The 26,994-nt window shown below is 44.8% G+C and overlaps 1 protein-coding gene across 1 annotated transcript; it reads right to left on the bottom strand.

The window, feature by feature from the left end:
• Nucleotides 1–3,022: 3,022 nt before the first annotated feature.
• ZBTB21 (zinc finger and BTB domain containing 21) lies at nt 3,023–22,025 on the bottom strand. Its single transcript, XM_050332784.1, is given in 3 exon segments — nt 3,023–8,365; nt 8,368–11,324; nt 19,931–22,025. Coding segments are annotated over 2 exon segments (3,174 nt in total). The 5' UTR covers nt 11,312–11,324; nt 19,931–22,025; the 3' UTR covers nt 3,023–8,135.
• Between the last annotated feature and the right edge of the window lie 4,969 nt (nt 22,026–26,994).

The following is a 26,994-nucleotide window of genomic DNA, read 5'->3' as shown; positions in this document are numbered from 1 at the left end:
CAGAACCCTCTCAGAGACAAGTGAAAATGCTCCAACTCAGCTAGACAGCTAAGAAAATCCAAGGGCATGTGCCAATTTTGTGTCAATTTGTCAGTCCCAGAGCACGTTCCCAGGGGTACTGGGCTATGGCTGAAACATTTGAGTCTGGAGCACGTGGCTCACTCCTAACATGGTTATACAAATCCAGGGGTGATACCATTTGTTGTGGCCCCAGCAAAGGGCAGAAAGCTGTAAACTCTTCAGTCCTGAGGTCACATTATGTACAAGTGTGTTGACTTTACGTGACCACAACAGGTGCTGACTGCAACTAATGCTCCTGCATTTCCTCAGGCTGGGAGAGACTGGCCTCCTCCTTGGCATTCCCAACAGGGAGCCAAGGATTCAGGAGCCTGGAGATGCACCTCACTCCTACTCCCAGCTGTCAGCCAGGCACAAACCACACTGCTTAGTGAAGGGAATGCCAGACAAGACACCTTTGGGGCAAAGTGTGTTGTGACACACCTTTGGCCTAACAGGGGATTTTATCCCAACCAATTTCCACGTAACTAAGCCATATTTAAGCACACTCATGTGCATTTTTATATACACAAATGCATGTATACAGAGAGAGGGCTTCATCTTCAGTGTGATGCTTCTGAGTGTGGCTCTGCAGGTGGCTGGGATGGTGCAGTCCTTTGTTTCTGGCTCCTCCTAATGCCTGTACACAGCATTAGAGGTACAGAAGAGATTATAGGATCATGTCCATAAAATGAATGTTCCATGTGATTCTCCCCTTCTTGAGCCTTGTATTTGGTAAAAAAACCTTCCCGATTTCAAATCTCATTTTAATATCTGTGAATCTCCTCCAGACTTATTCAGAGTGCCAGTTTAGTGATTTTACATCATGTTTTTTTTTTCTTTATGCTTTCAAAAAATTCATTTCTGTGCCTCTACGTACCTCAGTCGAATTTTTCCTGAAACAAGTGACCTGAATGCAAGCTAACAAAGCAGATTTTCCTTCTTGTGGGGTTTGGCTGCTCAGCTGATCGATGAGTAAAGAAGAGGCAGCAGCAAACACTGCACAGCTGCAGTTGGCACACCTGGGGAAGCCCTGGGGATGTGCAGTCTCCAAAGCCTGCTCCAGGAGGACCAAAACTTCCCCCGGTGCAAGCCTGTAGAGGAAATATTATTAAACAATCTTATGGGAAGTTTTGCATCCCTTAAACTGTTTTCATAGACTTTATAGCACAGAGTAACGGATGATAAGAGTGACGGAGGCAGTTTCTGTCAGCCAAAAAGGGTTGGAAGGTGCCATACCCAAGGAATACCTCATTCATTAGGGAAAAGAGGAAACCAAAGTGGCCAACCAAAATAGCCATATTCATCACAAATGACACCTTAAAACAGAGTCTGGTTGTTTTTTTTTTTCTTGTAGTTTTTGGCAGGGCCACAGTGTGGGCTCTTCTGTATCTCACATCCTTCTGCTGCTGTCATAGCACTCTCTCTGACCTCTTCTGGCTTGTTGCTCTTTGTTCCTTCCAGAAATATTATCCATGGAGCTCCAATAGCAAAGATGATCCTGTTAGTGTTTGTATATTAAAAAAAAAAAAGAAAAAAAAAGGAAACAAAATATCCTCTGAACAGAAAAGCAAGTAAACATTACTGAATTTGTTTGCAGAGCAACTGTCTTAGAAATGGACAACTGGAATGAGAATAAAAATAGCCACGAAAACAGGTGCAAGTGCTCATGACATTATCTTTTTTATCATTTTGATTTGCTTCTTGAGTTTTATGTCAAATACAGGCAGTATGGTCTCCAGAGTAGGTGTCTTCTGTGAAGGATTTAAGCAGAAGTTTGTCTGCTCTGAAGGACTAATGGAGACAGGCCTGTGTGTTGATCCTAACGGGATGCAGGAAGAGCTGGAGGAGTTCCTTATGCTGAAAGGAGAAAGAGGGAGCCAAATCTCTGGGGATTTAAGACTCTGTGAATGAGTCAGGGAGCAGCTCTCCACCCTCTCTTTGCCTCTTCCACAGCTCACCTACCTTTGGAGCAGCAGGGATGCTCCACGGAGGGACAGGCCAGGAGCCCTTTGTCCCCATTTTCAAATCCTCTTGAGCTTGGAGTGCCCTTTCCAGCCTCGATCCGACCAGTTGGCAGAGCTGGTACTTCAGCTGTGCCCTGTGTTTCACCTGACCCATTGCCCCACTCCCTCTGACCAGACAGTGCACACAGTGACAAGGACTGGGGTGAAAAGGGCACGGAGCTGTTCAGCACAGCCTCTGGCTGCAACTCTCATCCTTCCCACCAAGACCATTCCTTGATATCCAGTCAGGGGTCTGCGGGAAACTTGTGGGAGATTAACTGTGGGGACCTTGTCTCCTCTGTCAAATGTGAGTGAAACTGGTCTGACCAAACTGCACAAGTTAAAAAGAGCAAAGGGAAGCAGACGTGGCGCCCAAGAAGCTGAGAAAACTGGCCTAAGCATTTTGAAAGACAGGTCTTATCTAGTTTGAAGAGGGGAACTGAGTAAACCCTGCTTCCAAAAGATAAAAAGGTCATTTTCTGCACCATGGGAATCCACACATTAGGTTCCCACACAGGGCGTTTTGAAGCGGGAAATACAAGTGGCAAAAGTGCTTTGGAGGAGAGAACTGCAAAATACCATAACATTCCTGACCATGTCCTTCCAAACATCTGTCCCAGTCCACTTTTATAGGAAAGAGACACTCAGTTGATGCGGATTCCCTCCTCAAACTCCCCTTTTAATCTCTGATTTCAGAGGAAGCAAATTTTGGGCTGTGCTCAAGTTTTTAAGGCTGTCTAAAGCAGTTGGTTTTCTTGCATTTTTCCAGTAAAAGGTTCGGTGGGGCACCTACTAAAACAGACAAAAAGACACCATTTTAGCAATGTAAAAGTAGCATTTACGTCCAGCAGGCAGAACAAAAGATGCTTTTTTACAAACACACTTCCCACCCCGCAGACACAATGGTATGAGCAGCAACACCCCACTTTGCCAAGAGATTCCAGCAGAAGACACAGTAATTTCAAAAGAAACAAAGTGTAAGTTTATTGGACGCCAACAGTTCTTAGTCAAGATCTAAGTAAAGAAAACACACGGTAGAAAAAGTTGTACAAAGCAGCAATGGATTTACATTACATTAAAGAAAAAGTTACCTTAAGCTATTAAGTCTCAGTCCTAAAAAAAGTAAAAACCCATCCTGGCGTATCGAATGGATATAGAATGTATAAGGTACACAGGATTATAAACCCAGCATCCTTTGTCTGACCTCTATAATCCCTTAAAATGACAAGTGATTTCGTGTAACTAACTGGAAAAATTCTCTAGCAAATGTATTGGATAATCCCAAATTCTAGAAACCGTAGGAATCTATTCCCCTGTACCCAAGCACTAGAAGTGATCCCGTTTTCCTGCTTTTTAAAAAGGGACACTGTCAAGAATAAACCTTAAAATATGCACTTAAAGTGTATTTTGCATGTTACATTGCAAAAGGGAGCTTGTTCTGGTTTTATGCACATATTTGAATTAAAGATGCTGCTGCAGTAGTGGGAAGCTTGTGTCTTTGAAAGATAATGTGTATTGCTGAGGAACTGGAAAAAGGAAAAATTGGATTGAGTCCTTTATTCTGGCACAGCGAGAGAAAAAGCAACATGAAAAATCAGCTCAACCCACAGAATTCAGATACATTTTCCGAGACATCCCTGCAACGACTGAGGATGCCTGGAGTAGGCATTTTCATGCCCAAGCAGCTCAAGTGTTATGACTCAACTCTTCAATTTTATTAATGTCAAGTATTTCTAACGCAAGTAAGTCCATTTTCTGTACCCAGACTTTCTCTTGATAGTGTCCCTTTCTGTACAGCAGTTACAGTACGGTTTTTCATGAGCCATTTTAAATAAACAAGAATCAATGCCATTAAAAATACCATCAGGCTGTGCTCAGCAACAACAGAAAAAGATTTTTAACACTGATTCATTAACATCAACACTAAAAAAAAATCCCCCCAAAAAACAAACCAAAAAAAAAAAAACCAAAATAAAACCCCAACAAACCCCTAAGCTTGTTTTGATTTTTAATTAAATGTTCTGGTAGGAAAATGTAAACAATTTCACTGAACAGTATAGGCACATGCCAGATTACAGGCTCATGCCAGATATTTGCACCCTCACTGTGAAGAGCCAAGAAATTCGGCATAGTCTGTCCTTATCCCACGGGAGGAACCAGTTTTAACACTGGAAGCTTGGAACAGAAACAGAGTCCGTGCAGAGCTTCAGAGCAAACCTGCGTGTCCTGCTTGGGGGGAAAACAAACAACACCAGGCAAAAAACCTCCTGGATGTTCTTGCCTAAACAGGAAATGCAGGAAAAGCCTCTCGCAGCTGTTTGGGGTCAGAGATAAGGAAATAACTCTGAAACACCCCAGACAAACTCTAGAGTCACCCACTTCACCAATTATCTCCTTAATTACCTGTCACAGGGTGTTTCTCTCCCCCTTACCCAAAAAACTCCTCAAATCTAAGGACGATGTCCTCCCTGGTTCACATCCTTTGTTTTTGTAAAGCTACACCCAATTCTATACGCAGGTTTTATGGAGAGGAAAATTAATTTTAATTTTTGGTTGCAGGACTTTAAAAACCAAAATCCGCAGGTATTTTGCTGCCATCGCTCATTTTCAAGGTTGATCATGGTCCCAATTCAGCAAAGAACTTAAGCACTTTTAAAAAAACCATAAATTAAGACTGATCTTAATGGACTTAAGCACAGGCTCAGAGGCTTTGCCAACACGGTGCCTGAAAGTTAAAAAAAAAAGTCCCAAACCAAAATGCATTTCATGGCTCAACCCTGCTCCTCTGAAATGGAACACAAATTTCCCCTCTACTTCCACGGAAGCAGGATAGTTCGCTGAGATTTATCTGACAGATTATAAAAATAGCAAAGAAAGAAGAGAATTATAGATTCTAATCTATATATTAAAACATCTGCACATTCCTGTCACAAGTTTTAAGAAAAGAAGCAAAACACTTTTTATATTTAACAAGACCTCTAACTTTGTGTCACTTTAGTACACAGCTATAAAATTAAACAAAATATGATGAAGACAGGCTTTTGTATCAATAAATTTGCCTTTTATTTTGGCTGTGGCCAAACTAGACACTATTCAAAAGATCTTTATTTATAAACAAGCAACTAACATTTCTTTTTTTTTCTCCATAATTTAACTTTTAAAACATATATTAAAGTTATATAAGTGGAAGCATATTTATTCCGTATCCTCCAAAATAAACACTTCTATCAAGGGCTTTTTAAGATACTGTATAAAAGCTAATAGAAAACCAGAACTGCTATATAAACATCTCATATTTAAATTTTAGAGATCCTGAATTCCTTTACTAAACAACAGGAACCAAATTTCAAAAAAAACCCAAAAAACAAAACCACACACAGAACACGCTTGAAGTCGAAAACAAAATTTAAAAAAACAAAGAAACAACCCCCCCAAAAAAACTGAAGAAAAACTTAGGAGGCTATTTAGACCAAAAATATTTGATGGATTTTTTAGTACACTAGGAAAAAGGTCAAGGTTTCTGCAAAAATGTTGCACAAGATTTTGATTTAAAGTGTGTAGAATTTCTCATCCTACCACAGAGCAGAATCCCAGTTGGAAGTGAGATGGCTCTGACCCAGCTGAGCTCGCTGCCACCTTCCTATAGAAAGAATTTTACAGCTAAACTTTCAGACTGTTGTGTAGGGGAATCGTTGAGGAAAACTCAGGAACCAGTGTTACATGTTCATGTTTTATATGCACAGATTTCTTACATACATTTGAAGGATACTTAGTGGGGGACTTTATGTTTTTCTGATTTTTTTTTTTTTTTAAAGTCAGGTTAAGTTGCAATAACCATTTCAGTTCAAAATTGTTTCTGGTAGGAAAGAAATTTAGTCTTATTGGGTGGAATAAAAAAAAGTCAGTAACTGGAAATGTCAATGTTAAGCAAGGGCCTTGTTTAACTGCAATGCCACTGAAAGAGTTTAACTGATATTCAAACAAATTAGCCTAATTCAGCTCCAATTTGCCTGGAAGAAGGCAAAAAGAGAACAATATGCTACTAATAGAAGTGTTTAGTGACAATTTTAGATTTTGGTCAAAAGTGAAGTAGAAGAGGCTTGAAACTAACATTGCAAATTTTTTGGTAGCAGAAAAAAAAAAAGTCAGGGGTCTGTCCTGAGCTAATTCTTTTAAACTTAAATTACAGGAAAAATAAATTAAAAATTTATTGGAAAAAAAATGGTGGCACACTTGGGCCTTCACTGAGAAAAACTGACTCTGGTATGTGCCTGATTAAGGATGCCCAGCCTAAGAATCTTAGGAATTACAGCTGTGCTTAATTTTGATAAATTTTAAGTGTTAGCTTGCAATTCTTTCAACGCTTGAGTTTGGGATACTGAAAGAACAGTAACACACATGGTTACACACAGAATTCAAGCCTCACTCCGGCTTCCCCTGAAACTTGGTGACCAAACTCTGTGCTGGTTTCAGCAGACAGAGACTGGGCTCTGACTCAGCACTGTGGAATGACATCCCCCCTCTCCCAACCCTGCAGGGGGAAGGTTGGTCAGGATCAGAAATACTGTTTGCATCATTTACCTTCACTCTAATCCATCACCACTCCATCGAGTTTAAATTCCAGCAGAAGAATTTCTCACTGCCAGTTCACCTCCTGCTTCTGGGAAAGCATTTCCTTTACTTACAGAAAAATTTGGACCCTTACTATAGCTCCTGGTAAATATGTATGATCCTACTCACACTAAATGCTCCAGTTGTGATTTGAGGTAAAACAATGGAACCACATGGAATACCTGCAGCCCATTATTACCACAATTTTCAACCAATTGGAAAATTGCAACACAGTATCACATATGATAGAAAAGCTGCAGAAAGAACTACTCTATGCATTGTATTCATAAAATGCAGTGATTGTAGTGTGATTTTCTCCTCTGCTTTGAGCTGGATATGCAACGCTTAATACAAATTTCAAATACATACTTCTTCATTTATACAGGTGTCTATATAAATATTTACATTTTTAGGTTCTGTTAAAACATATCTTTGTACTCATGGCCAAGCTTATTACTGTGTTTAGAAACACAGCTCATCTCCTGTCCCTCGATGAGCTCTCTCCTGTTGATTTTATAGTTATACATTCCTTTGTAGTCAGAATTACAAACAGTTGTACAAATAGTGGAAACAAAGCTATGAAACTTGTCTGACATCCATTCAACCCCAGTTCATGTTATAAACAGTACCATTTGCACTATGATGGCTGTTATACAATGACTTCAGCTACCCAGGTATCCATAGGAAATTAGTCTTTGGGACATTATATAAAGCAAAGTACCCCCACTCTTGATTTTCCTTAGAAACTTAAAATTAAATGGCTGAGAGCAGACTTGCTGCTACTTCTTATATAAAATCTTAGTAATAATATTGCTGACTTTAGATTCTATTTTAATTTGCACAAGTTCCATACAACAACAAAACAATTCCGTGTTCCCTTAAAATAGCAAACATTCGTATCCAATAACATCAGGATTACTCAAACTTGAGGTTTATTTGTTATTGCTAAAGGTTTCTAAGACCTAAGTCAATACAGCAAGACACTCCATCCACCTCCTCCCTAACTGCCAGTGCATGGCAACCATTTATATGGAGCTCGTGTGTTGGTTTCCTTTTTGAAAACAAATTAATGAAGTTGGTTACAGTATTTCACTACTATAAGCTCACAGTTAGAATCCAAATTGTTGTTGCTCTTTCGTTTAATATATAACTTTATATATAATACACACGCACACACCAACATCACAGGATGAAGATCCATGCATACAATCCGGTTGCAATCGCATTTCAGTGTTAAATGAAATAAAATTTATACTGTTACTATCAGATCCCAGACCACAGGATTTTAAATTACTCTGCTTCCTACCTAATAACCAAGTTAACTTTCCCCTAATCTTCAAATCCAAGCAGCATCACAAATTCCACATTTTTTCATCATCGTTTTGATCCTCTTAAAATTTCTCGTCTGTGTGGCAGACACGTGAGACCCTGAACACAGCTTTGTAAGGTTTCTGTTAAAGCTCAGTTGTGTGTCTGTTCGTGGCTCCAGAGACTAAAAGCCGTCTTGAAAGTCCTGTGACAGAGTTTGCACATGTATTGTCTCTTAAATGTGATTGCTGAGAGCGGCGGGGCGTGGTAGAACAGCGTGTCTGACTCCTGGGGCACGAACAACTTCTCAGTAGTACCGGAGCTCTCCGGCAAGCCCGTGGGGCTGTCGGGCTCCAGAGGCTGGATTTTGGGGAGTGGCGGGGCGGGGGTAAGGGTGGTGGGGACGGGGAGTTGGCTGGTGGGCATATCTCAGGCTCCTTGCTGGTGGCCTCCTCTGCAGCCTGCGACATGTGGGACTGGAAGTGGCTCCAGAGCCGGAAATTCGTTCGGAAGGCCTTGTTGCACACGTGGCAGATAAAGGGCTTCACGGAGCACAGGAGCTCCTGGTGGCGCTCCAGCTGCTTGCGCAGGGTGAAAATCTTCCCGCACTTCTCACAGGGCCACAAGTTGGCATCCTTCTTGGAGACCGCTTCCTTAGGTTCCCTGCTCGTCTCGGTGACCTCATCCTCGATGTCATCCGCAGGCTCTTCTTTGATCTGGATTTTGAACTGTTTGGAGACACTTAAGTCCTCAGGTAGGCATGAGGAGTCTTCAGAATCGAAGTTGATTTGTTCTGACGAGTCACTGAACACGCCGTCCTCCTTTGCAGCAACAAAGTTGTTCATTTTATTGGACTCCGGCTGCGGGGGCAACCTCGACGAACTGGTTATTTCCCCGTTGTGATCCATGAGAGGTAAGGAAAAGTTCTCTGACGGTGCCATCGTGTTTTGATTGTGAACCTCAACCTGATGGCGCCAGATGCTGAAGGATGATTTGAAGGTACGCATACACTCGAGGCAAGTGAGCTTCTTGTACTCACACTTGCTTTCGTGCTCGTGCTTCAGCTCTGGAGAAGAAAACCTAAGGCTGCAGTAAGGACAGACAGTGGCGTTCCTACAGAGCCGCTCGTGATTTCCCTGCTCGATGAGTGAGGAGAGCTTGGCATTGCAGAGCCGGCACTGATAAACCTCCTTGCTCTCCACTGGGCTCTCAATGTGAATGTGATCCTTCTGCTTAGGAGCCTTGTTCCCTCCGATGGGTTTCTCCCCTGGGTGCATTTTTATGTGCTGTTTGAACTGCGAGAGGAAGCGATAAGCTTTCCCACAGTAGGTACAAATATAGGCTCCTTTGGTTCTCGACCTCAAGTTCCTCTTGATGACTTGCTGTGCTTGTGAAGCGGACTGGCCCTGAAAGCTCTGCTTGCCACGCCTCAGTTTCACGATCAGAGCTTTTTTGATTTCCCTCTCCCTCACTATATCGATCAGTTTTCTTTGGAATTTTTCATCCAAGAGGGCGTGAGAACTGGAGGCTGGTGAGGGGTTCTTCACAATTCCGTGCTGGGTCTGGCAGTGCGTCCACACCTTGAAATTGGTGTGAAATCTCTTGTGGCATATGTCACAAGCATAGGGCTTCTCCGGATTATGATACATGTTAACGTGACGATGAAGACCTGCTGTTGATCTGAAGATTTTAAGGCAGTGTTTGCATTTAAATTTTTTATTTGGTCTTGCTTCTTCCATCTCGCTGTACTCATCTTTACTGACATCGGAATCAGGAAAATCAGCATCAAGGTGCGGAGGGCTTGAGCCTTCCTCAAAGTTCTCTTCTGAGGCAGGAGAACCCTGCTCATCCGCCTTCAGCTTCTTGAATGGCAGCATTCTGTCATCCTGAAACCTCCTTTTTGCTGGAATTCTGCTGGGTTCCTTGCGATCCTCCTCGGTTTTAAAAGCGAAGTCTTTGTTTGCCGAGGCTGAGGCATCGCCCACCGTAACTCTTATAATCTCAGCGGGATCTGAGAGCGGACTGCTCGGCTCGGTTTTTATCCGCACCTCCGAGAGAGGGGAAGCCACCTCCCTGTCAGTGGACTGAGAGGCACTGAAAGACCTAAGGCGATGTGGGTGTACTACCTGTGGTTTCTCATCCAGGACTAACTTCTCCGATGACTCCTTCAAGGATGACTTCTGGGACACAACACTAAACGTTTTCTGGGGATCGTTAGTTCCCGGTGAGGAGGAGGACGATACCTGTGCAGGTTTTAGATCCATGGAAGGCGAGTAAATAGGAACCTGGCTGTCCATGGACAGCGACCTCCGCAGAAGACTTTTTACAAGGGGCCCACTTCTGTCAATACTTTGGTTTTCTGGGCCAGACCCACTGGATGGGATTACCAGCCCCAACTTTGAGTAGTACAGCAAGTTCCTGTCTTCACCTTGACCGTTCCCTTTTCCCGCCTCTCGCAACAAAAACGCGGATTCCGACGCCCCACGCAGAGACAAGACTGGTGGTCGTGGTCTCTTCAGTGACATCTCCACAGCCTTTCCTCTCAAAAGCTGACCACTGCTTCCTGGCTCGTCGCCTGCAACTTCCTTCTCCGCTAAAGGCATCTGAGGCAGCACCGTGTTCCTTTTCACCAAAGCACCCCTGCCCTGATCCTCCACAGTTCCAGAAGTTTCGTGCACCTTCGTATAGCCCAAAGGACTTTCTTTCAGCCACCTCCTCTCAGGCAGTGATAAGTTGTGAAGGGTTTCAGTTGGTTTTGTTATTTGTGGTCTGCTGCTAGTTTTGACTGCCACAGAGGGCGAAGGTTTAGGAGTATGGCTTAAATCATGCTGTGTTTGATTTATGCTTTTCGCTTGTGCTTCAATTCTGTTCTGACAGACGATGACACTTCTCTTCTGGGAACTGCTTTCATCTTCATCTTGATACAGTATTTTCTTGATAGGGCAAGCAGGAAAAGGAGCTTGAGGACTCTTGGAAACAATGTTTGTGAGAAAGGATATTCCTAGACTGTAGCCCAGCTCTTGCACAGCTGCGAGACTGCCTTTCTCAATGAACAAGGACGAAGAATAAATGTAGTTCAACACATTATCAAAAGCATCTGGCTCACAAAAGTCGAGTTGAAACACTGTCTGAGACTCGTTCTCCTTGTTTGTGAACAGAGTCTGGAAGTATTCACTGCTGGCAGCCAGAACGTTCTTATGGGCTCGAAATTTCTGGTCTCCCACTATGAGCACAACGTCACACAGCTGTCCCTTGAGACGCTCCTCGTTCAGGGTGCTCAGAAGGGAAATGGCATGTGCTGGGTTTATGTAGTGCAAGAGCCCCTCCATGATTCTGATGCCTCTGAAAAAGAACAAGAACAACAACAAAGGTTGTAGGTTGCCTTACGTGAACCATAAGAGGTAAAGCAAACACACCTAATCCCCCCTGTACTTCCTAAACTGGCCAAACCACCACCAAAGAGTGGTTAAGGAAACGGCTTTGTTTGGAGGAAAGGTATGGGAATGAAAACAAGACTGTCCATTCCAACAGATGCACAGGCACGGGAAGAACCAGCTCATCTGCCCGCTTTCAAATACCCTGTTAATGGCTGATCTTAAACCAGAAATATGACACCACAAATGGGATGGGTGGGCTGTGTTCTTTTCCCGCAATACACAGGGAGGAACAATTCAGTCCTTTCACTCTCCATCTCTGCTTTAGCTTTATGAAGATCTATCTTGACAACTGCATTGATAAACTTTTGGATCAGATATCTAAAGCTTAGTTATACCGACTCACCTTCCTGAGCTTAAGCAACCCTGACAGTCTCCTGCTGACCAAACAAATTAAGGGGGTTTTGCTGTCACTTTTAATAGGATGATGGAAAGGGCATTAATACTGGGAAGGGAGAAGGAAGCAGGATTATTGTCTGTAATCTAAATTTATCACATTTGTTTATGCTTATTAAGTGCTGTTAATGATACACTTCTATCTGTCAAATATGTGTCACCTAAAACTGCACTGGCAGGATCTGGGAAATGTCACAATTTTCGCTGAGGTATCTCTGCATTGCTTCGCTCTATCCCTGCACTGCTCTGCTGTAGCTGAAAAGCAATCAGAGAACTGAAGTCCCCATTTTATTCATTAGCAGGAGAGCACTTTATGCCCACAACCCAGATATGTGAGGAACAGTTAGCCTGGGATGCATCCAAGAGTACAATACACACAAATTAACCTGCAGTGCAGAAATCTCCATGTTCCATGTGCTTCAAAACACAACCCACTCCATACTGCAGGACGTCTCAGTAACTCAATTATTGCTCCTGATTGGAGCTTAACAAAAGAAGGGAATCGGGCTTTAAGTTAGTTTAAAACAAGAACTTCTGGGGCAGGAACTGGAATTTATACATCTGTGCACAGGGACATACACAGAGAAATCAGCAATATCCAATTTTTTTTTTTTGTGGACACTCTTTACACTGCCTTCCTCCATGGTGGTATAAAACAAGTCAGTGATGTGTCTGTTAAAAGCAATTATCTTCTTTCTACAGCTGATTTGAGACATTACTCTTTAGTTTATGATTTATACATATAAATACATAGACAACGAAAAGGTTTCGCTGTCCATCAGCCAACAAGCAACACTGAAAAGTTTATAAAAATAAAAACACAGCACTAAGAGGCTGTGTAACCCCGTGATTAATAAATGAGGGTGGTAAAACTCAAAGCGAATGGATACAAGTAAGTGATCAAAGTCCAAACTGGTTTTACTGAGAAATGACTGAAAGGGTGCTGCATCTCTGGGTGCTGAGCTGCCATTTCTGCATCTGAAACTCCCAAACGACTTCACAGTGCCATGGCAATAGCAAAAGCAGAACGCTGTTTCCTCACCAAATGAGTCTGTATCGAGTGTTTCAGTGTTCATTTCACAAACACTAATTTATCCTTAATTAACCCCGGATAGTTATAGTTATAATGCATAATCCCCCCACACCTCCATCTAAAAAAAGCAGTGCAGTCACTCTTAATTTGAGAAACCAATCTGGCTTGGTTTGCTTTCTGTGTTTTGCTTAAAAACACTGGGGGGGGATGAGGATGGTGGTTCACTAGCCCTCTCCTTTGTGGGTGCCACTGCAATTTAAAGTGGTGGGGTCTGAGCGGCCCCAATCCAGTTTCATGGTCTGGGAACCCATCAACACTTGGGGTGTTCCAGGAAGGCATCTTTTCCTTTAGCTTCACCTGGAAGAAGGTGAGCTTGCAAACTCAAGTGATTCATCTGGGATTCAACTTGCAGAGGGTTTATGGAGGTACCAGATCAACGATGTGCTCAGGGAGCTTGAACTACAACAGTGGTGTAGAGACACCCCATGCAAGTTGCTGCATAACCCCCACTTTCAAGGACAGAGTGAAAATACAGTGTATTAGTCACATATTTTGAAATGTTTTCAAATATTTCACTTTAATCTGCTTTGCCTAGGCCCTGTGTTTGGTGTAAGACTGGCAGAATAAACACCATGTAATTACTACGTGTCCCTTTGTCCCTCCTAGCACAGTAATGCAACGCAACCAGCAGAGGCTGGTGGAAAATCAACGCATCTAAAGCAGAGCCCAACAGTCACCCACCCTTCTTCCCCCATCCTCCTTTTTTTATTCCTAGAACACTTTCAGTTCACTACAAATAACATGACAAGAGACAATTGTCTCTTGTGTGCAGTGCAGGAGGGTTTGGTGCAATGTAGCTGTGTCACTTTAACAGTAACCAAGGCTGCAAGGTACACAAATGGCAGGGCACCAAAGTAATCCTGCAAAGGCAGCTTTAATCCTGGTATTTCCTAATTCAAGTGCTTGACTTTCATCTTAATAGCCTTTAGACACAACAGGCAGAAATAAAACGAACTATGATACCAAGAAACAAAACCAGAACTGTTTTGCAGAACCATTTTAAGACATTTACACGGACCACCTAAAAGCCTGAAATGCTTAGATGTGGAAAAAAAAATACAAAGATTACCTGAGTAAATGAACAATGTGTTAAAATTTCACTACATGAACATTTTTCAGTAACAAAGTTGACCCAAGTTACTCCTTGTTCTCTCTCCTGTTCATCACCTGCACGCTGCAGGTCACTCCTCCTCCAGCTGTGCCAGTACAAATACCTGCAGGCCTGTATGACACAGCAGATCAGACAACAAACAAAACCCCAGAATTATCAATTTTCAAGTACTGGTCAATTTTGATATTAAACCACAACGATTGCATTGGCATAGCTGAAGAGGCAGCAATGGGAGCAGCCACAGGAAGACAAGAGCTCCTCGCAGCAGTGTCCCCAAAGCCAGTGTGTGTCTGCTTAGCCCCACCATAAAAGGTGTGTCTGGCACAATGTGTAGATCCAGAACTCTGGCAGTCTCCTGTAATAATGGATCTGATTCCAGGCATTTGAGGACTCTTCAGCTAAAGATTAATCTGCCATTAGCTACCTAAGCTCTTTCCTCCAAGTAATCTGCTTCTATTCTCTCCAACCACTTTTTTCCAGCCACCTTCACTACTGACTGGAAACAAAGCTCTTCTTTATTTTCTTCCATGACGCTTGGGTGACATCAGGGAAACAGCAGGAGCATATCAAGAGATCTCCCACTGTTTGTGTGCCACAAGGTACAGCAGCTGCTGGTTCCTCAGGAGGAACAGTGACAGTAAGACTCCAAACCCAGGAAGGGCAGTGCAGCAGGAGCACCTGCAGCCTTCCTTCAGGAGGCCAAGAAGAGATTCTGGTGTCAAGTCTTCACAGAATCACAGAATGGATCAGGTTGGAAGGGACCACAGTGGGTCATCTGGTCTAACCTCCCTGCTCCAGCAGGGTCATCCCAGAGCATGTTGCACAGGATTGTGTCCAGATGGGTCTGGAATATCCCCAGTGAGGAGACTCCACACCCTGGTCTCTGTCCAGTGCTCGGTCACTGCCCAGCAAAGAAGTTCTTCCTCATGTCCAGGTGGAACTTGCTGGGCATCAGTTCCTGCCCGTTCCTCTTGTGCCATTGCTGGGCCCCCCCGAGCAGAGCCTGGTCCATCCTCTGCCCCCTCCCTGCAGACCCCACAGAGCTGGGGGAGGTCCCCTCTCAGTGTCTGCTCTGGAGGCTGAACAGCCCCAGCTCCCTCAGCCTTTCCTGGTCAAAGAGGCTCCAGTGCCCTAATTCCCTCCTTCAACAGCCCTCTCCTGATCTCAGCAAACTAAATTTCAGAAACCTAAGTACTCTATTTGGTACAAGATTGCTTTTATTTTATATTTTGAACGAGGATAGAAAAAGACACTTCTACTATTTCAAAATTACTTCCAGGGAAAAAAAGGAAATCTCTACTCAGGAAAGCTCTACTCAAGGAAAGAGTGGAAAGGTTCAGTATTTGGCCCAACAGCTTCCTGATCTTCACCATCCACCTGTCTTTGAGGTGGTAGTTCCCCTTCCTTTCCTCTGTCCCTTACTGTCACATCTCCTCCTCTCAGCCCTGTGTGCCTTTCCCTTCCTTTCACCAGCTCATTTCACCTCCCAGGGAGTTGATTCAGCTCCCTAAAATGAAGCTGGAACCAAAGAAACAAACAAAATCAATCCAGCTTTTTATACCTGTTGGCCATTTTCTAGGATAGGAGCTTGATACCTCACTGAGAGGTCAGATGAGCATCAGAGCTGCAGCAAGAGAAGCCACGGAACTGCTCATTCTTTGTCAGGAAGTTGTTCCATCAGCTTCACCCACCTGGAATTTCACCTTTGGAAACAACGAAGCCACCAACACTGAAACTTTACCGGCAAGATACCTGCGTGACTGATTTCAGTGTAACAGTTACACCTGTAAATACACACGAGCAACTAAGAGGAGATGTTGATGTTGCCTCTTGACTTCCATTATAAGGACACAGCTGTCAGCTAAAGTTCCATTAACAGCGTGTTGGGGGTGGAACTGGGAAAGACGATGTTCTGAAGCTCTTAATGAGATGCGATTTTGCAGCAAGGAGGCGCCAGGGGCTGTGAGAAACTGCGGCTGGAAGCAGGGAATATGAGGACGGAGGAGGAAACACACGCAGAGGAGGCAGGAACCAAGGGACACTGAACAGGGGTTTCTACAGGGAAAACACACAGGAAGTGTGACGGGGGCAAACCCCACTAAGAAAGCAAAGAAACATGGATTATAAGACTCAGTGAGTTCCTGGGGAATTCCCAGGTAAATGCGGGAATGTTGCACTCCCTTGTGAGTGCTTTGCAGAGGATCTGATGGCTCCGGTAATTCTGGTGCTGTTTCAGACTCAAGGAAGGAAAAACGTCTGATTACTCATCACAAGTCCAGATGCAAAACAAACACACACCACTTAAGCTTCTACTCAAGGATTATATGCAGGGTTTTATTACAGGAGTTTGACCACAGTTTATAAAATTCCTCTTTTTCCATCAACAGCCTTTACAACACAGACACTCTCCCATAGTACATACATATTTACACACTCCCCTACATGCCCCAAAAGCTGTATGTAAAAGCTCCAAATCTGCACAGAAAGATTGTTTGCACTTCTATGATCTTTTTCTAACTAGACACTTGAGTAACCTCTTGCTGCAAGGTTGGGGATTCTGTCTTCCTGGGTTTACTGAAATGTGATTTCACTGCTGTTGCTGTTTCCCACCGCTGCCAATATTGTGAACTCTCTCTGTGAAGACAAATGTTTTTTCATGCCCAATAAGTCAGCAGCAAGGAGAGACTCACTACAGCGAAGAGAGGCATAAAATCAGATAAAGAACATGTTTGCTAGTGTGTGAAACTGGTGGACTAATTTCCAACTATTTATCCTCCACACATACAGAAGCAGAGATATAGGGAGAGGAAAAGAATTCTATAATCAGGGAATCACAGAATGTTTTGGCTTGGAAGGGACCTTAAAGATCATCCAGTTCCACCCCCTGCCATGGGCAGGGACACCTTCCACTGAGCCCAGGTTGCTCCAAGCCCCGTCCAACCTGGCCTTGGACACTTCCAGGGATCCAGGGTCAGCCACAACTTCCCTGGGCAACCTGTGCCTCACTAACCTCACAGTAAAGAATAGTTTTCTAATATCTAATTTAAAACTAAGTTTGAATATTGTGCAGCCTCTCTATTTTGCCCTGCAGAATGGACAAATAATGAGCAGTTACTCTGACAAAGACTAAAAATTCTCTTGGAAATTAGAGGCTACTTTTCACATTCAGATCATCCCCTTCATTTCCCCATGTGACACTTAAACCCTCCTGACTTGCAGCAAAGTGCAACATGTCAGAGTAACATCACAAAGCTCCTCCAGTCCTTGTTTTACACACCCACAGCACTCAGGGTGCAATTTCATCTCACTCTCAGTCCAGCCTAACCAGGGATTGCTCCTGCAAGGAGCAGCCCGTGTCTCCTCCACCCCTAAGGAAGGACTGGCTTGTGCCAGAGCAGTAAACCACGGGATTGCACAGCCAAGGGGTGTAAGGGAGAGGGCAGGAATGTGCGCTGCTTGTGAGCTCTCCCGGTTCTTCCTGAAACACTTAATGAAGATTAAATCACAATTTGACAAAATACTTGTCCTGGCCTCAGTGTCTCAGCTGAAAGGTGTGTAACTCACCCTCCAAACTGCTGTGACCTAAATCAAAATATCAAAAGGTTTAAGTTTAAAAATACTTTTCCCTAAGGAGTTCTTCAGCTTCCATTCCCTTGAGCTTTGTAATGTTAAACTTTCTGGTGGGACAAGACCAAAAGGCTTGATGGCCATATAATTTAAAAACCTACAGAAACCTCAACCCCAGAAACACTTCATATGATTTTTTTTGGTGAGAGATGCATGAAATCAAGACTTTGAGGAACGGGAGATGTACACCAAATGTGTGCACTTGTACTCTTTGTCCAGGTGGACTTTATTATTTTGTTGGTAATGCTGAGATATCAAATGGAATAATATTCGTAATAGTAATTCCTTTACTATTCCTTTACAGTTTTTCTTTGTTTAACTGACCTAATTCAGAATAAAATCTTGTCTACGTACTGCTTTTAATTTTGCTGGTATAGTCAAAATCACAAACCCCCAATTGAGGACATATTTCTATGAGTATAATGTGGGTTTTTACAGGTATATTTTAGATAGGAAGAAAAGCCAATTATACCCATATAAGGCACTTTTCTATCAACAGAATTGCGTTTACAAGAAGGTTTCTTTAAAAAAAACAAGATTTGAAGGGGGAGAGGTCATACATTTACTCTGAAAAATGCAGAACTAATACAAAAGCTGAGCCTAAAAAATTGCCAAGTGAGAAAGTTATGGTTCAGGGAATGCAGGTACCTTCCTCCCACCAAAGGGATCCAAAGAAAATGTCATTCCACCCTCACCAATTACGGGCAAGAAAAGACAGTACAGGATACTGGAAAAGGGGAAAGACAGCAGCAATTTAACCTGAGATTTACATGAGATTTACCAGGTTGTCATTGCTGAGAATGAACTGGAGCCTAAGGATTGCTCACACTGTTCAGTGCTGAGGTGGGACAAACCAGGGATAAGGAGATTAATGCTCCATGACAAAAAAGGGAAAAATACTTCATCCTTTCCCAAAGAATGCAATTTAATTGTAAATTAATTGCTATCAAAGGACAAGTTTTGCAGCAGTTTTTTTTGAAATTATTTGGCCAAAAGATTTTTCAGGCCTTTTCATCACAGACTGTATGGAAAGAATTTGCACAAGATGTGGTGTGTCACTAAATATGAGAGGGAAAAGCCTCCTCAACCATCAGGACTAGGTGATTTTGAAACTTTCCTGGTTTTTGGTGGGCTGCAAGATGGTGGTGCTGGTAGAATGAGCTTAGAGAGGTCAAAGAGTGGCTCAACACTTTCTTTTCTTGTCCAAAAAATATGCCTGAACTGTTCCAGAACAGTATAATACATAAAGCAGCCAATAAGCAAAGACAACAGGTGACTTTATTTATTTCACTGTTGAATGAAAGCAAATATGAGAGAACTGCTGTCTTTAATACTGTCATTAAGGGGAAAACAAAGAAATGTTATAGTACAAAGACCAATACTAAATTATAACTATTTGGGGAATGAAACCCCTTCTGCACAGAACATCTATTTTAAAGCACTGTTTCCACTTGCAACGAATGATTTCGCTGCTCCTGAAGACTTTTCTTCCCTTCTGGGGATCTCAGTTGATTAAATGCAACAGACCCCATTACAGAAGAGCTCACTCGCTCAGAAGTTTAAGGAGAGATGAAATAGTTGCAACTGAAGCGTGTGACTCACAGCATGGCCCCTCCCAGCGCAGGATAAACCATGTGCCGGTTACAGCCCAACTTCCTCCCCTCAGCTCCTCCTTCCTCTCCCGGTTGAGCCTGCACTTGTTTATTATCACTGCTGTGCAGATAAAACGAATTTCAAAACTCTGAAAGCTATCATGGGAAATTACGTGGGTTTTTTTTTTAATTTTTTTTTTAAACAGTAACTGCTTCACAGCTCCTGCAGCTCAAACCAAAACAACCTCACTACAGTAAGAAAGCTCAAAGGCTTTATGTGAAGTTGTCCTGTTAAACCCAAAGGCTGGTCTGCCCATAACTAATTCTAAGGAAAGTGTGATCAGCACCAACTATTTAATTCTCTGTATAAAAGTGTTCTCTAGCATCACACACACAAAAAACCCCACCCATGAGCTCATAACACCTTATTTCTTAGTAATACTCAGGTTCTGGTGATGCAGAGGGTTCTCAGTGTGAGATGTTGAATCCGAGTCAGCTGGCAGAGCATCACCCTGGCACTTGGAACCTACACAGCAGGAACAGGAGGCACAAATGTTCACATTTATCACTAAATGTACAGCACAAAGAGGACTTCGGGAACTTCTTAAAAGTTATTGCCTCTTTTTACATTAAATAAGAGGGATAATATGTGCTAGAGGATAAGATACTTTAAGCATTAAAAAACTCCACTCAACTCATTATGACTTTAATCCTCTTCTGGATCACAGGGAAATGCTGAAATCAGCAACAGCAGCACTGAGGGCACAAGACACTCACTTCCAACTCCAATTCCCAAGGGAATCTTGGATCCAGAAAAGTCAGGGGAGCTCCCAGCTGGAGAAACCCCTGAGAAATCCTGGCCTGGCACACACTGTTGCAGCTGAAAACTTCAGAAGTTGTAATTTGTGACATCTCCCTGCAAGTCCCTACTGAGAACATGTAAATGACCGCTCTCTAAACGTTCACAGTCCAGTCAGGATGGGTGGACGGACTTTCCATGGGTGAAAAAAATGTTCTTATGAGATTTACAAGTGTAGAGCATGTGGGTGAAACACAGTTCAGAGAGAAAGGGATGTCGGACCCCCTTCCACCCAAAGGATGGCCACATAATTTGGGTTTTTTTCTTTTGCAAACAAGGTTCATAAAAACAGTTGCTGAAATTCACTCAAAACTTCCCGTCAAGAAGATCAGCACAATGCTGGTGGAAAATTTTAGTCAGAGCAGTCAGTGTGAGCAAAGTCACAACAGAACACGACATCTGTCTGTGTTCACGCAATCCACACAAAGTGGTACTTGATTTACCTGTAGTACGTATTCACTACTCCTGATTTAATATTCCAGTACAAAAATACACTCAAAAATCTATTTTCATCTTAATTTATCTGAGGATAAAAAGATTAATTATAATTTAACTGAAAGATCTGCAGTGTATTCACAGATTGTGTAATTCATCACAGACTCTTGCTATATGTACAGCCCACCTACATTTCCACTGTGAGTCCAAGTGCAAAAAAACTTGAGCTATTAAAGCAAGTGCTATTTAATTATTAAGATGAGCTTACTCAGCACATAAAGACACACCACAATATTTCCTGTCTCCTAATAACTCCTTTAAATTAAATTCTTCTGCTGTTCCTTTGCATGAGCTGCATCCAGCCTGGATAGAATGTCACCGTGCACTTCAGGGAGGATTACAGTAAAGTTCTCTCTGACAGCTGATCACGTAAAACACCTTTCATGGCTTTCTGCAAGGCACAGCACAGCACTGAGGGTTCCTCCACCTGGCTATGAAATGTACTTCATCCCGACGAATAAACCAGCCCAACAGCGCTCGGACTAGCAAAGCTACCCTTGGTCTACAGAATCATGGTGGGTCACGTTGGAAGGGACCACAGAGAATAATCAGGTCCAACCTCCCTGCTGAAGCAGGGTCGTCCCGGAACACAGGGCACAGGATTGTGTTCAGACAGTTCTGGAATATCTCCACTGAGGGGGACTCCACAGATTCTCTGGTCTCTGTTCTAGTGCTTGGTCACTGCACAGCAAAGAAGTTCTTCCTCATGTTTAGACGGAAATTTTGTGCATCAGTTCCTGCCTGTTGCCTCTTGTGCCATCGCTGGGCACCCGCGAGCAGAGCCTGGTCCATCCTCTGTCCCCTCCCTGCACACACTCGTACCTATTAACGAGGTTTAGTACCTGCCTGTACACGCACTCCACAGAGCAGCTCGCTGTGGGGGGACGAAATGCGCTCTCCCTTCCAGACACAGCGGGGAGCAGCCCTGTCACCGAGGCACAGCCTCTCCCTTGTTTCAGAGTTCGGATCGCAAGCCGGGGCGGAGGGGGAAGCACCGGGACCTCCAGTCCCTCACACCCTTCGGGCAGGCGATCACTCGCACCCCTCAGGCGGCCGCTTCTTCACGCCACCGCTCCCGGGTGTCCATCGCCGGTCCCTGGTGTCCCTCACACCAACTCACACAGTCCAGTCTGTCACAACCACCGCTCCCTGGTGTCCCTCACACCCACACCACAGGTCCCTGATATCCCTCACACCGCCGCTCCCTGGTGTCCGTCGCCGGTCCCTGGTGTCCCTTACACCACCTGGTGTCCCTCACACCCACACCACAGGTCTCTGATATCCCTCACACCGCCGATCCCTGGTGTCCCTCACGCCAATGATCCCACACACGGCCGGTCCCTGGCGTCCCTCACGGACACCGCCGGTCCCTCCCTGGCGTCCCTCACAGACACTGCCGGTCCCTGGCGCCCCTCACATCACCTGGCGCCTCTCACAACCACCGCTCCTCGATACCCCTCACGTCACCGCCCCTCACTCCCCTCAGGCGGCCGAGCCCTCCCTCCCGCCCGTGCCGGCCGCTAACGCGCCCTCGAGGCGCTCCCGCTGAGGAGCTCTGAGACCGCGCGTCCCTTCCCAGCCTTCCCCTCTCCCGACCCGCCTCTCCCGTCCCTCCGTCCCTCCCGGCTCCCGCGCCCTCCGCCCCGGGGCGGGGCGGGCGATGTGGCGGCGGCCGCGGGGGCACCGCCCGCCCGCCCCGAGCGCCTGCGCCGAGCGCCGGCCGAGGGAGGGGGGAAGAGTTTCGTAACCGGCGCATGCGCCCGGGCAGCCGCATCCCCGCTCGGCGGAGGAGGAGGGAAGGAGAGAGGGAGGGAGGGATGGGGGGAGGGAGGGAGGAGAGAGAAGGAGGTTAAAAAAAAAAAAAAAACCACCTCAGAGTTACGTCAGGAAAAGACGGATTTGTGCGCCGGGGAGACCCGCGCGGCGCGGGCAGCCCCCCGGGACGGGCGCGACACGCGGGGCCGCTACTCACCGTGTCCGCCTGCCCTCCCCGCTCGTCCCCCGCCGGGGCGCCTCCTCTCAGGGCCCGGCCCGCGCTGCCGCCGCCGCCGCCGTGATTCCATCCATCTTGAATTTGACGTCATCCCACAACCGAGGGATGAGGTCATCGCGGGGAGCGCTCGTCACGTGCGCGGCGCCGCGATTGGCCGGGCCCGCGTGGGGGGTGGCGGGGGCGAGGGGCGGCGCGGCGGGGGCTGGGGGGTGTGCGGGAGTGCGATGTGAGGGGACGGCGGCGTGAGGGGAGCGGGCTCGGGGTGCGGATCTGCCCGCCCCGAGAGAGGGGAAACTGAGGCAGCAGTCCCGGGACGGGGGACGGGGTGGGTGCAGAGGGGACGAAGGGCAGGTCCCTGCCGTGTGTCCCCCGCCGGTGACAGTGGCGCTGGGGTTCGGGAGGTGCCGCTGTGGTAAAACCCGCACCCCACCGTGGGGGGGGCGAACCCGCGGGCAGCGGCAGTTTGCAATACACCCAGTTTAATCGTACTGGTTGGTGGGGGTTTTTTGGGGGGGTTTTTTGGTGATTCTTTTTGGTTTTTTCTATTTTTTAGGGAAGGAGGGAGGGTGTTAATATTAACTTTAATTTTTTTTTTTTTTTTTTTAAGTGTAAGGGGAAGGTCCAGCGTGGTTTGGAAAGAAGCCCTGTGATGTCCAAGTGGCACAAGTGGCGTCCTCATAAGCCACCCCCTCCCACCCCGTTCCCCTTGAAAGGCACCCACCGACCTCCTCAAGCCACCCACTGAACCCCTCATAAGCCACTCTCTTGCCCCCCTCACAAACCATCCTTCGTCCCTGCCACAAGCCATCCATCGAATCCTTCATAAACCACCTACTGTCCCCCTCACAAATCACCCACCGTCCCCCTTGCAAACCAGCCCACCTTCCTTTACAGGCCACCCACTGAACCCCTCACAAGCCACTCCCTTGCCCCCCTCACAAGCCATCCTTCGTCCCTGCCACATGCCACCCACTGTCCCCCTTGCAAACCAGTCACTGTCCCCCTGACAAGTCACCCACCGTCCCTGACAAGTTCACGCTAGCATCCCTCACAAGCCAGCATCCCCCTGACAAGCAGCCCCCATCCCCTCACAAGACACCCACTGTCCCACTCATAAGCCAGCCCACCTCCCTGCCTTATCATCAGAGAGGCACATGCCCAGATCCTGTTGGGTTTTGGCTCGGACTCTCTGTTAACTGCTGTACTCACTCATCTCGACGCGATTTGAAAAATTATAATGGCCATTATCATTGCTTTAGGCTGGCTTCTCGTTGCAATTATCCGCTTTGAATTAAATACCTGAATAGGGCTTTGTGTGTCAAAATACTACTATTAAAATAGAAATTAGAATTACAAGATTCCTCTTGTTTTTGTTGAAAGCTAATCTGGCACGTTATCTTTTCATTAAGGACAGCTCTGGAGATTAACATCTAATCCTACACATGTTTTCAATGTGCTTTTAGATATCCCACCTAAGTCACAAATACTCCAGAACAGCTACTAGAATCCCTGAAATGCATTTAGTGATGTGTTTAAGCCTTTTTTTTGCCAAGGATTTTTTTGCAAATGGGCTAAACCCAGAGTAAGAAAAATGGCAATGTACCTCACTGGATCCAGCTCCTCTTTCCCCTCTCCAGCTGAATTTTTTTTTTTTTGTCACTGCAGTCTCTTTTGGTGGTTTTGGAAACTTGGGAAGCTTCCTGTGAAAGGAGTGGGTTTTTTCACCCATGGTCTTGTGCCCTGACGTGAGTGTGGCTGTGTGATGAGCCAGAAGGAAAACCGAGCAGGCTGCTTGGTGTCATCTGGAATAATTCCCTGCTCTGGTTTGCCAGACAACGGGTGTGTAGACAACTGCTCTGGCACAAGGGCCTGCTGTGGTGATGGGAACAAACAACTGGGAAAGCAATTGCATCTGTTCCCATAAACCAGTTTGTGCAGTGACGCTGGCTGTGCTGCCAGGGACGGATTTGGGAAACCAACCTGAACTTGGAAATCTAGCAGAGCCTTGTTAACTTTTTTTTTTTTCCCTTCATGTGTACTCAGTTATTTCTCAGCCAGGCAGAAACAAACTGCTCTTGCATAATTTCTCATCCATGCTTCTCCAAAAGAGCCTGTGGCACAGATGGAGGATCTCCGTGCTGGAATTACCCTGCTGATAAAAATTGTATTCTTTAAGGTGTACACACGCGTGTGTGCAAGTATTTATCAGGATTTTTAATTTGTCAGGTTCCTCTGTGAAAGTGCAGCCACTAGAACAGAGCCCACATGGTGGCTTGTATAATTCTGTTGGAGCAAGTCCAGAGGAGGCCATGAAGTTGATAAGAGGACTGGAGCACCTCCCTTAGGAAGGCAGGCTGAGAAAGCTGGGGCTGTTCAGGCTGGAGAAGAGAAGGTTGTGTGGAGACCTCAAAGCAACCTTCCAGTTTCTGGAGGAGCTACAGGGAAGCCAGAGAGGGACTCTTCATCAGGAACTGTAGTGACAGGGCAGGGGGGCATGGGTACAAACCGAAAGAGGGAAAATTTAGGCTAGGTATTAGGAAGAAACTCTTTACTGTGAGAGTGATGAGATACTGGAAGAGGTTGCCCAAGGAGGTTGTGGATGTCCCAACCCTGGAAATGTTCAAGGCCAGGTTGGATAAGGCCTTGAGTAAAGTGTTGTAGTGGAAGGTGTCCCTGCCCATGGCAGGGGGACTGGGACTAGATGATCTTTAAGGTCCCTTCCAACCCAAACCATTCTATGTTTCTCTATAGTTCTTACCTTAAACAGATGATTTGAGAAAATTTTGAATGTAATTCTCCAAGATTTCCTGATTCAAAGGGACATAAGACTCAATCTGACTGCATTTCATTATCAAGTCTGATTGACTTGTTTTTGAAGTTTATGGATGCCTTATTTCCCTGTAAATAATATTTTACTTGATTCTAATGAAATCCAGGCAAAGAATCCAGTTCTGTAGAATTATTTGGGGTTTCAGTTGCCTCTAAGTAGGTTAGTTTTGTCAAAGGTACCAACTCACAATTATTTGAATACATTCTTGTTCTTCAAGAGTAGCTTGTTTATGAACATTTTCCCCAACATTTCTAATTTTAGGTGCTTTGATGGAGGGCTTAGTTTGATGTATTTTTCATCTATGTGTGTGTGGTTGCAGCTGTTATTACCAGATGCATGTTGGTTTAGTATAAGGTTTGTTTTCCATTCAGAGTATCCAGTAACTGCTCAGATTCACTTTGCCAACAAGCTTAATCACTGGGTTTTTGTTAAAAACTGAGTCCCTGCAAAGAATAGAATGTGAAGCAAACTATTTTAAAAAAAAAAGGGTGATTATACATGGACTTTGTATTGGCATGTAAAAACTAAAACACTTGCATTGGTTACACATGTAAGTATGAGAATTACTATTTTATGTAGTGTAAATATTGCACCAAAGGGCACAGTTTTGTACTCTGAATAATTCAGCTTTTTTAATGCTAACATTTGTTTCACTTTAAATATAAAAATACTTGGAATAAAGTAATATCCTGGAGCTAGTCTCTCTTTTTCTAGATCTGTAGTTTCAGCCCTTTTTTGATGTAGAGACCCTACATTTTTTTTCAGTGAAGGCTTGGACCTTGTGTGATTAATTTAAATCTAATGACATCAGGTTATTTTCTTTTAGAGAGGCTTAGAACTATCTCACATGCCCTTAGGCAGTCCTGTATTAGCAGCTGAGAAAGAGTTTTGCAGAGAAGAGCTTGGTTTTGGGGAAGGGAGACTCTAAAGAAAGAAGATTACACCTCTGAAGCTGTTTCACTGTGGTGGGGGAACACTGACAGAGATGTTAAAATTATGATCTTGGTACATTTTATTCAAGTTTTATGTCCATATAGAGAGGTCTTTTCTGTACTTTGGTAGCTTCAAGACAATTTCCTGCTGCAGGACCTCTTCCTCCTAGGCAGTGTGGCTTTTCCAACTCCAAGGTTCTCCTGTAGCTGCTGTAAAAGCAGGAATACAACACCCAGGGACAGGGTTATGCCTTCCTTGTTTCCCACCAGAACCTTTGGAACTATTATTGCCAAGGACATGTTGCAGAGGGAGATAATTAATCTCTCAGAAACTGCCTCCTTGCTCAGCTGGCCCTGAAAATCTTACCAGTGGAGCAAATGCTGATGCTGAGGAGCACATCGTGGCTGTTATCCCATTCCTTCAGATACCACCTTCTATTCCAGAACTTCTGGGATGTGGAGCACTGTTACTTGGGATTGTAGAGGACACTTGAATGAACCCATTCCTTTCAGCCACTGTTGGGTGCAGCAGATGTTTCTGGGAACTCCAGAGCTCTAAGCTTTGCTGATTCCAAATATTCTGCCAAAAATTAACAACTTGCCAAAATACAAACACATAATTTTATACCAGCTCTTCACTGCTGACAGCC

This window comes from Myiozetetes cayanensis, unplaced genomic scaffold (assembly GCF_022539395.1).
Source record: "Myiozetetes cayanensis isolate MyiCay16 unplaced genomic scaffold, myiCay2020 scf5-8, whole genome shotgun sequence".
NCBI lineage: Eukaryota > Metazoa > Chordata > Aves > Passeriformes > Tyrannidae > Myiozetetes > Myiozetetes cayanensis.
The sequence above is the reverse complement of the archived record's forward strand: the minus strand, read 5'-3'. Positions and strand labels throughout refer to the sequence as shown.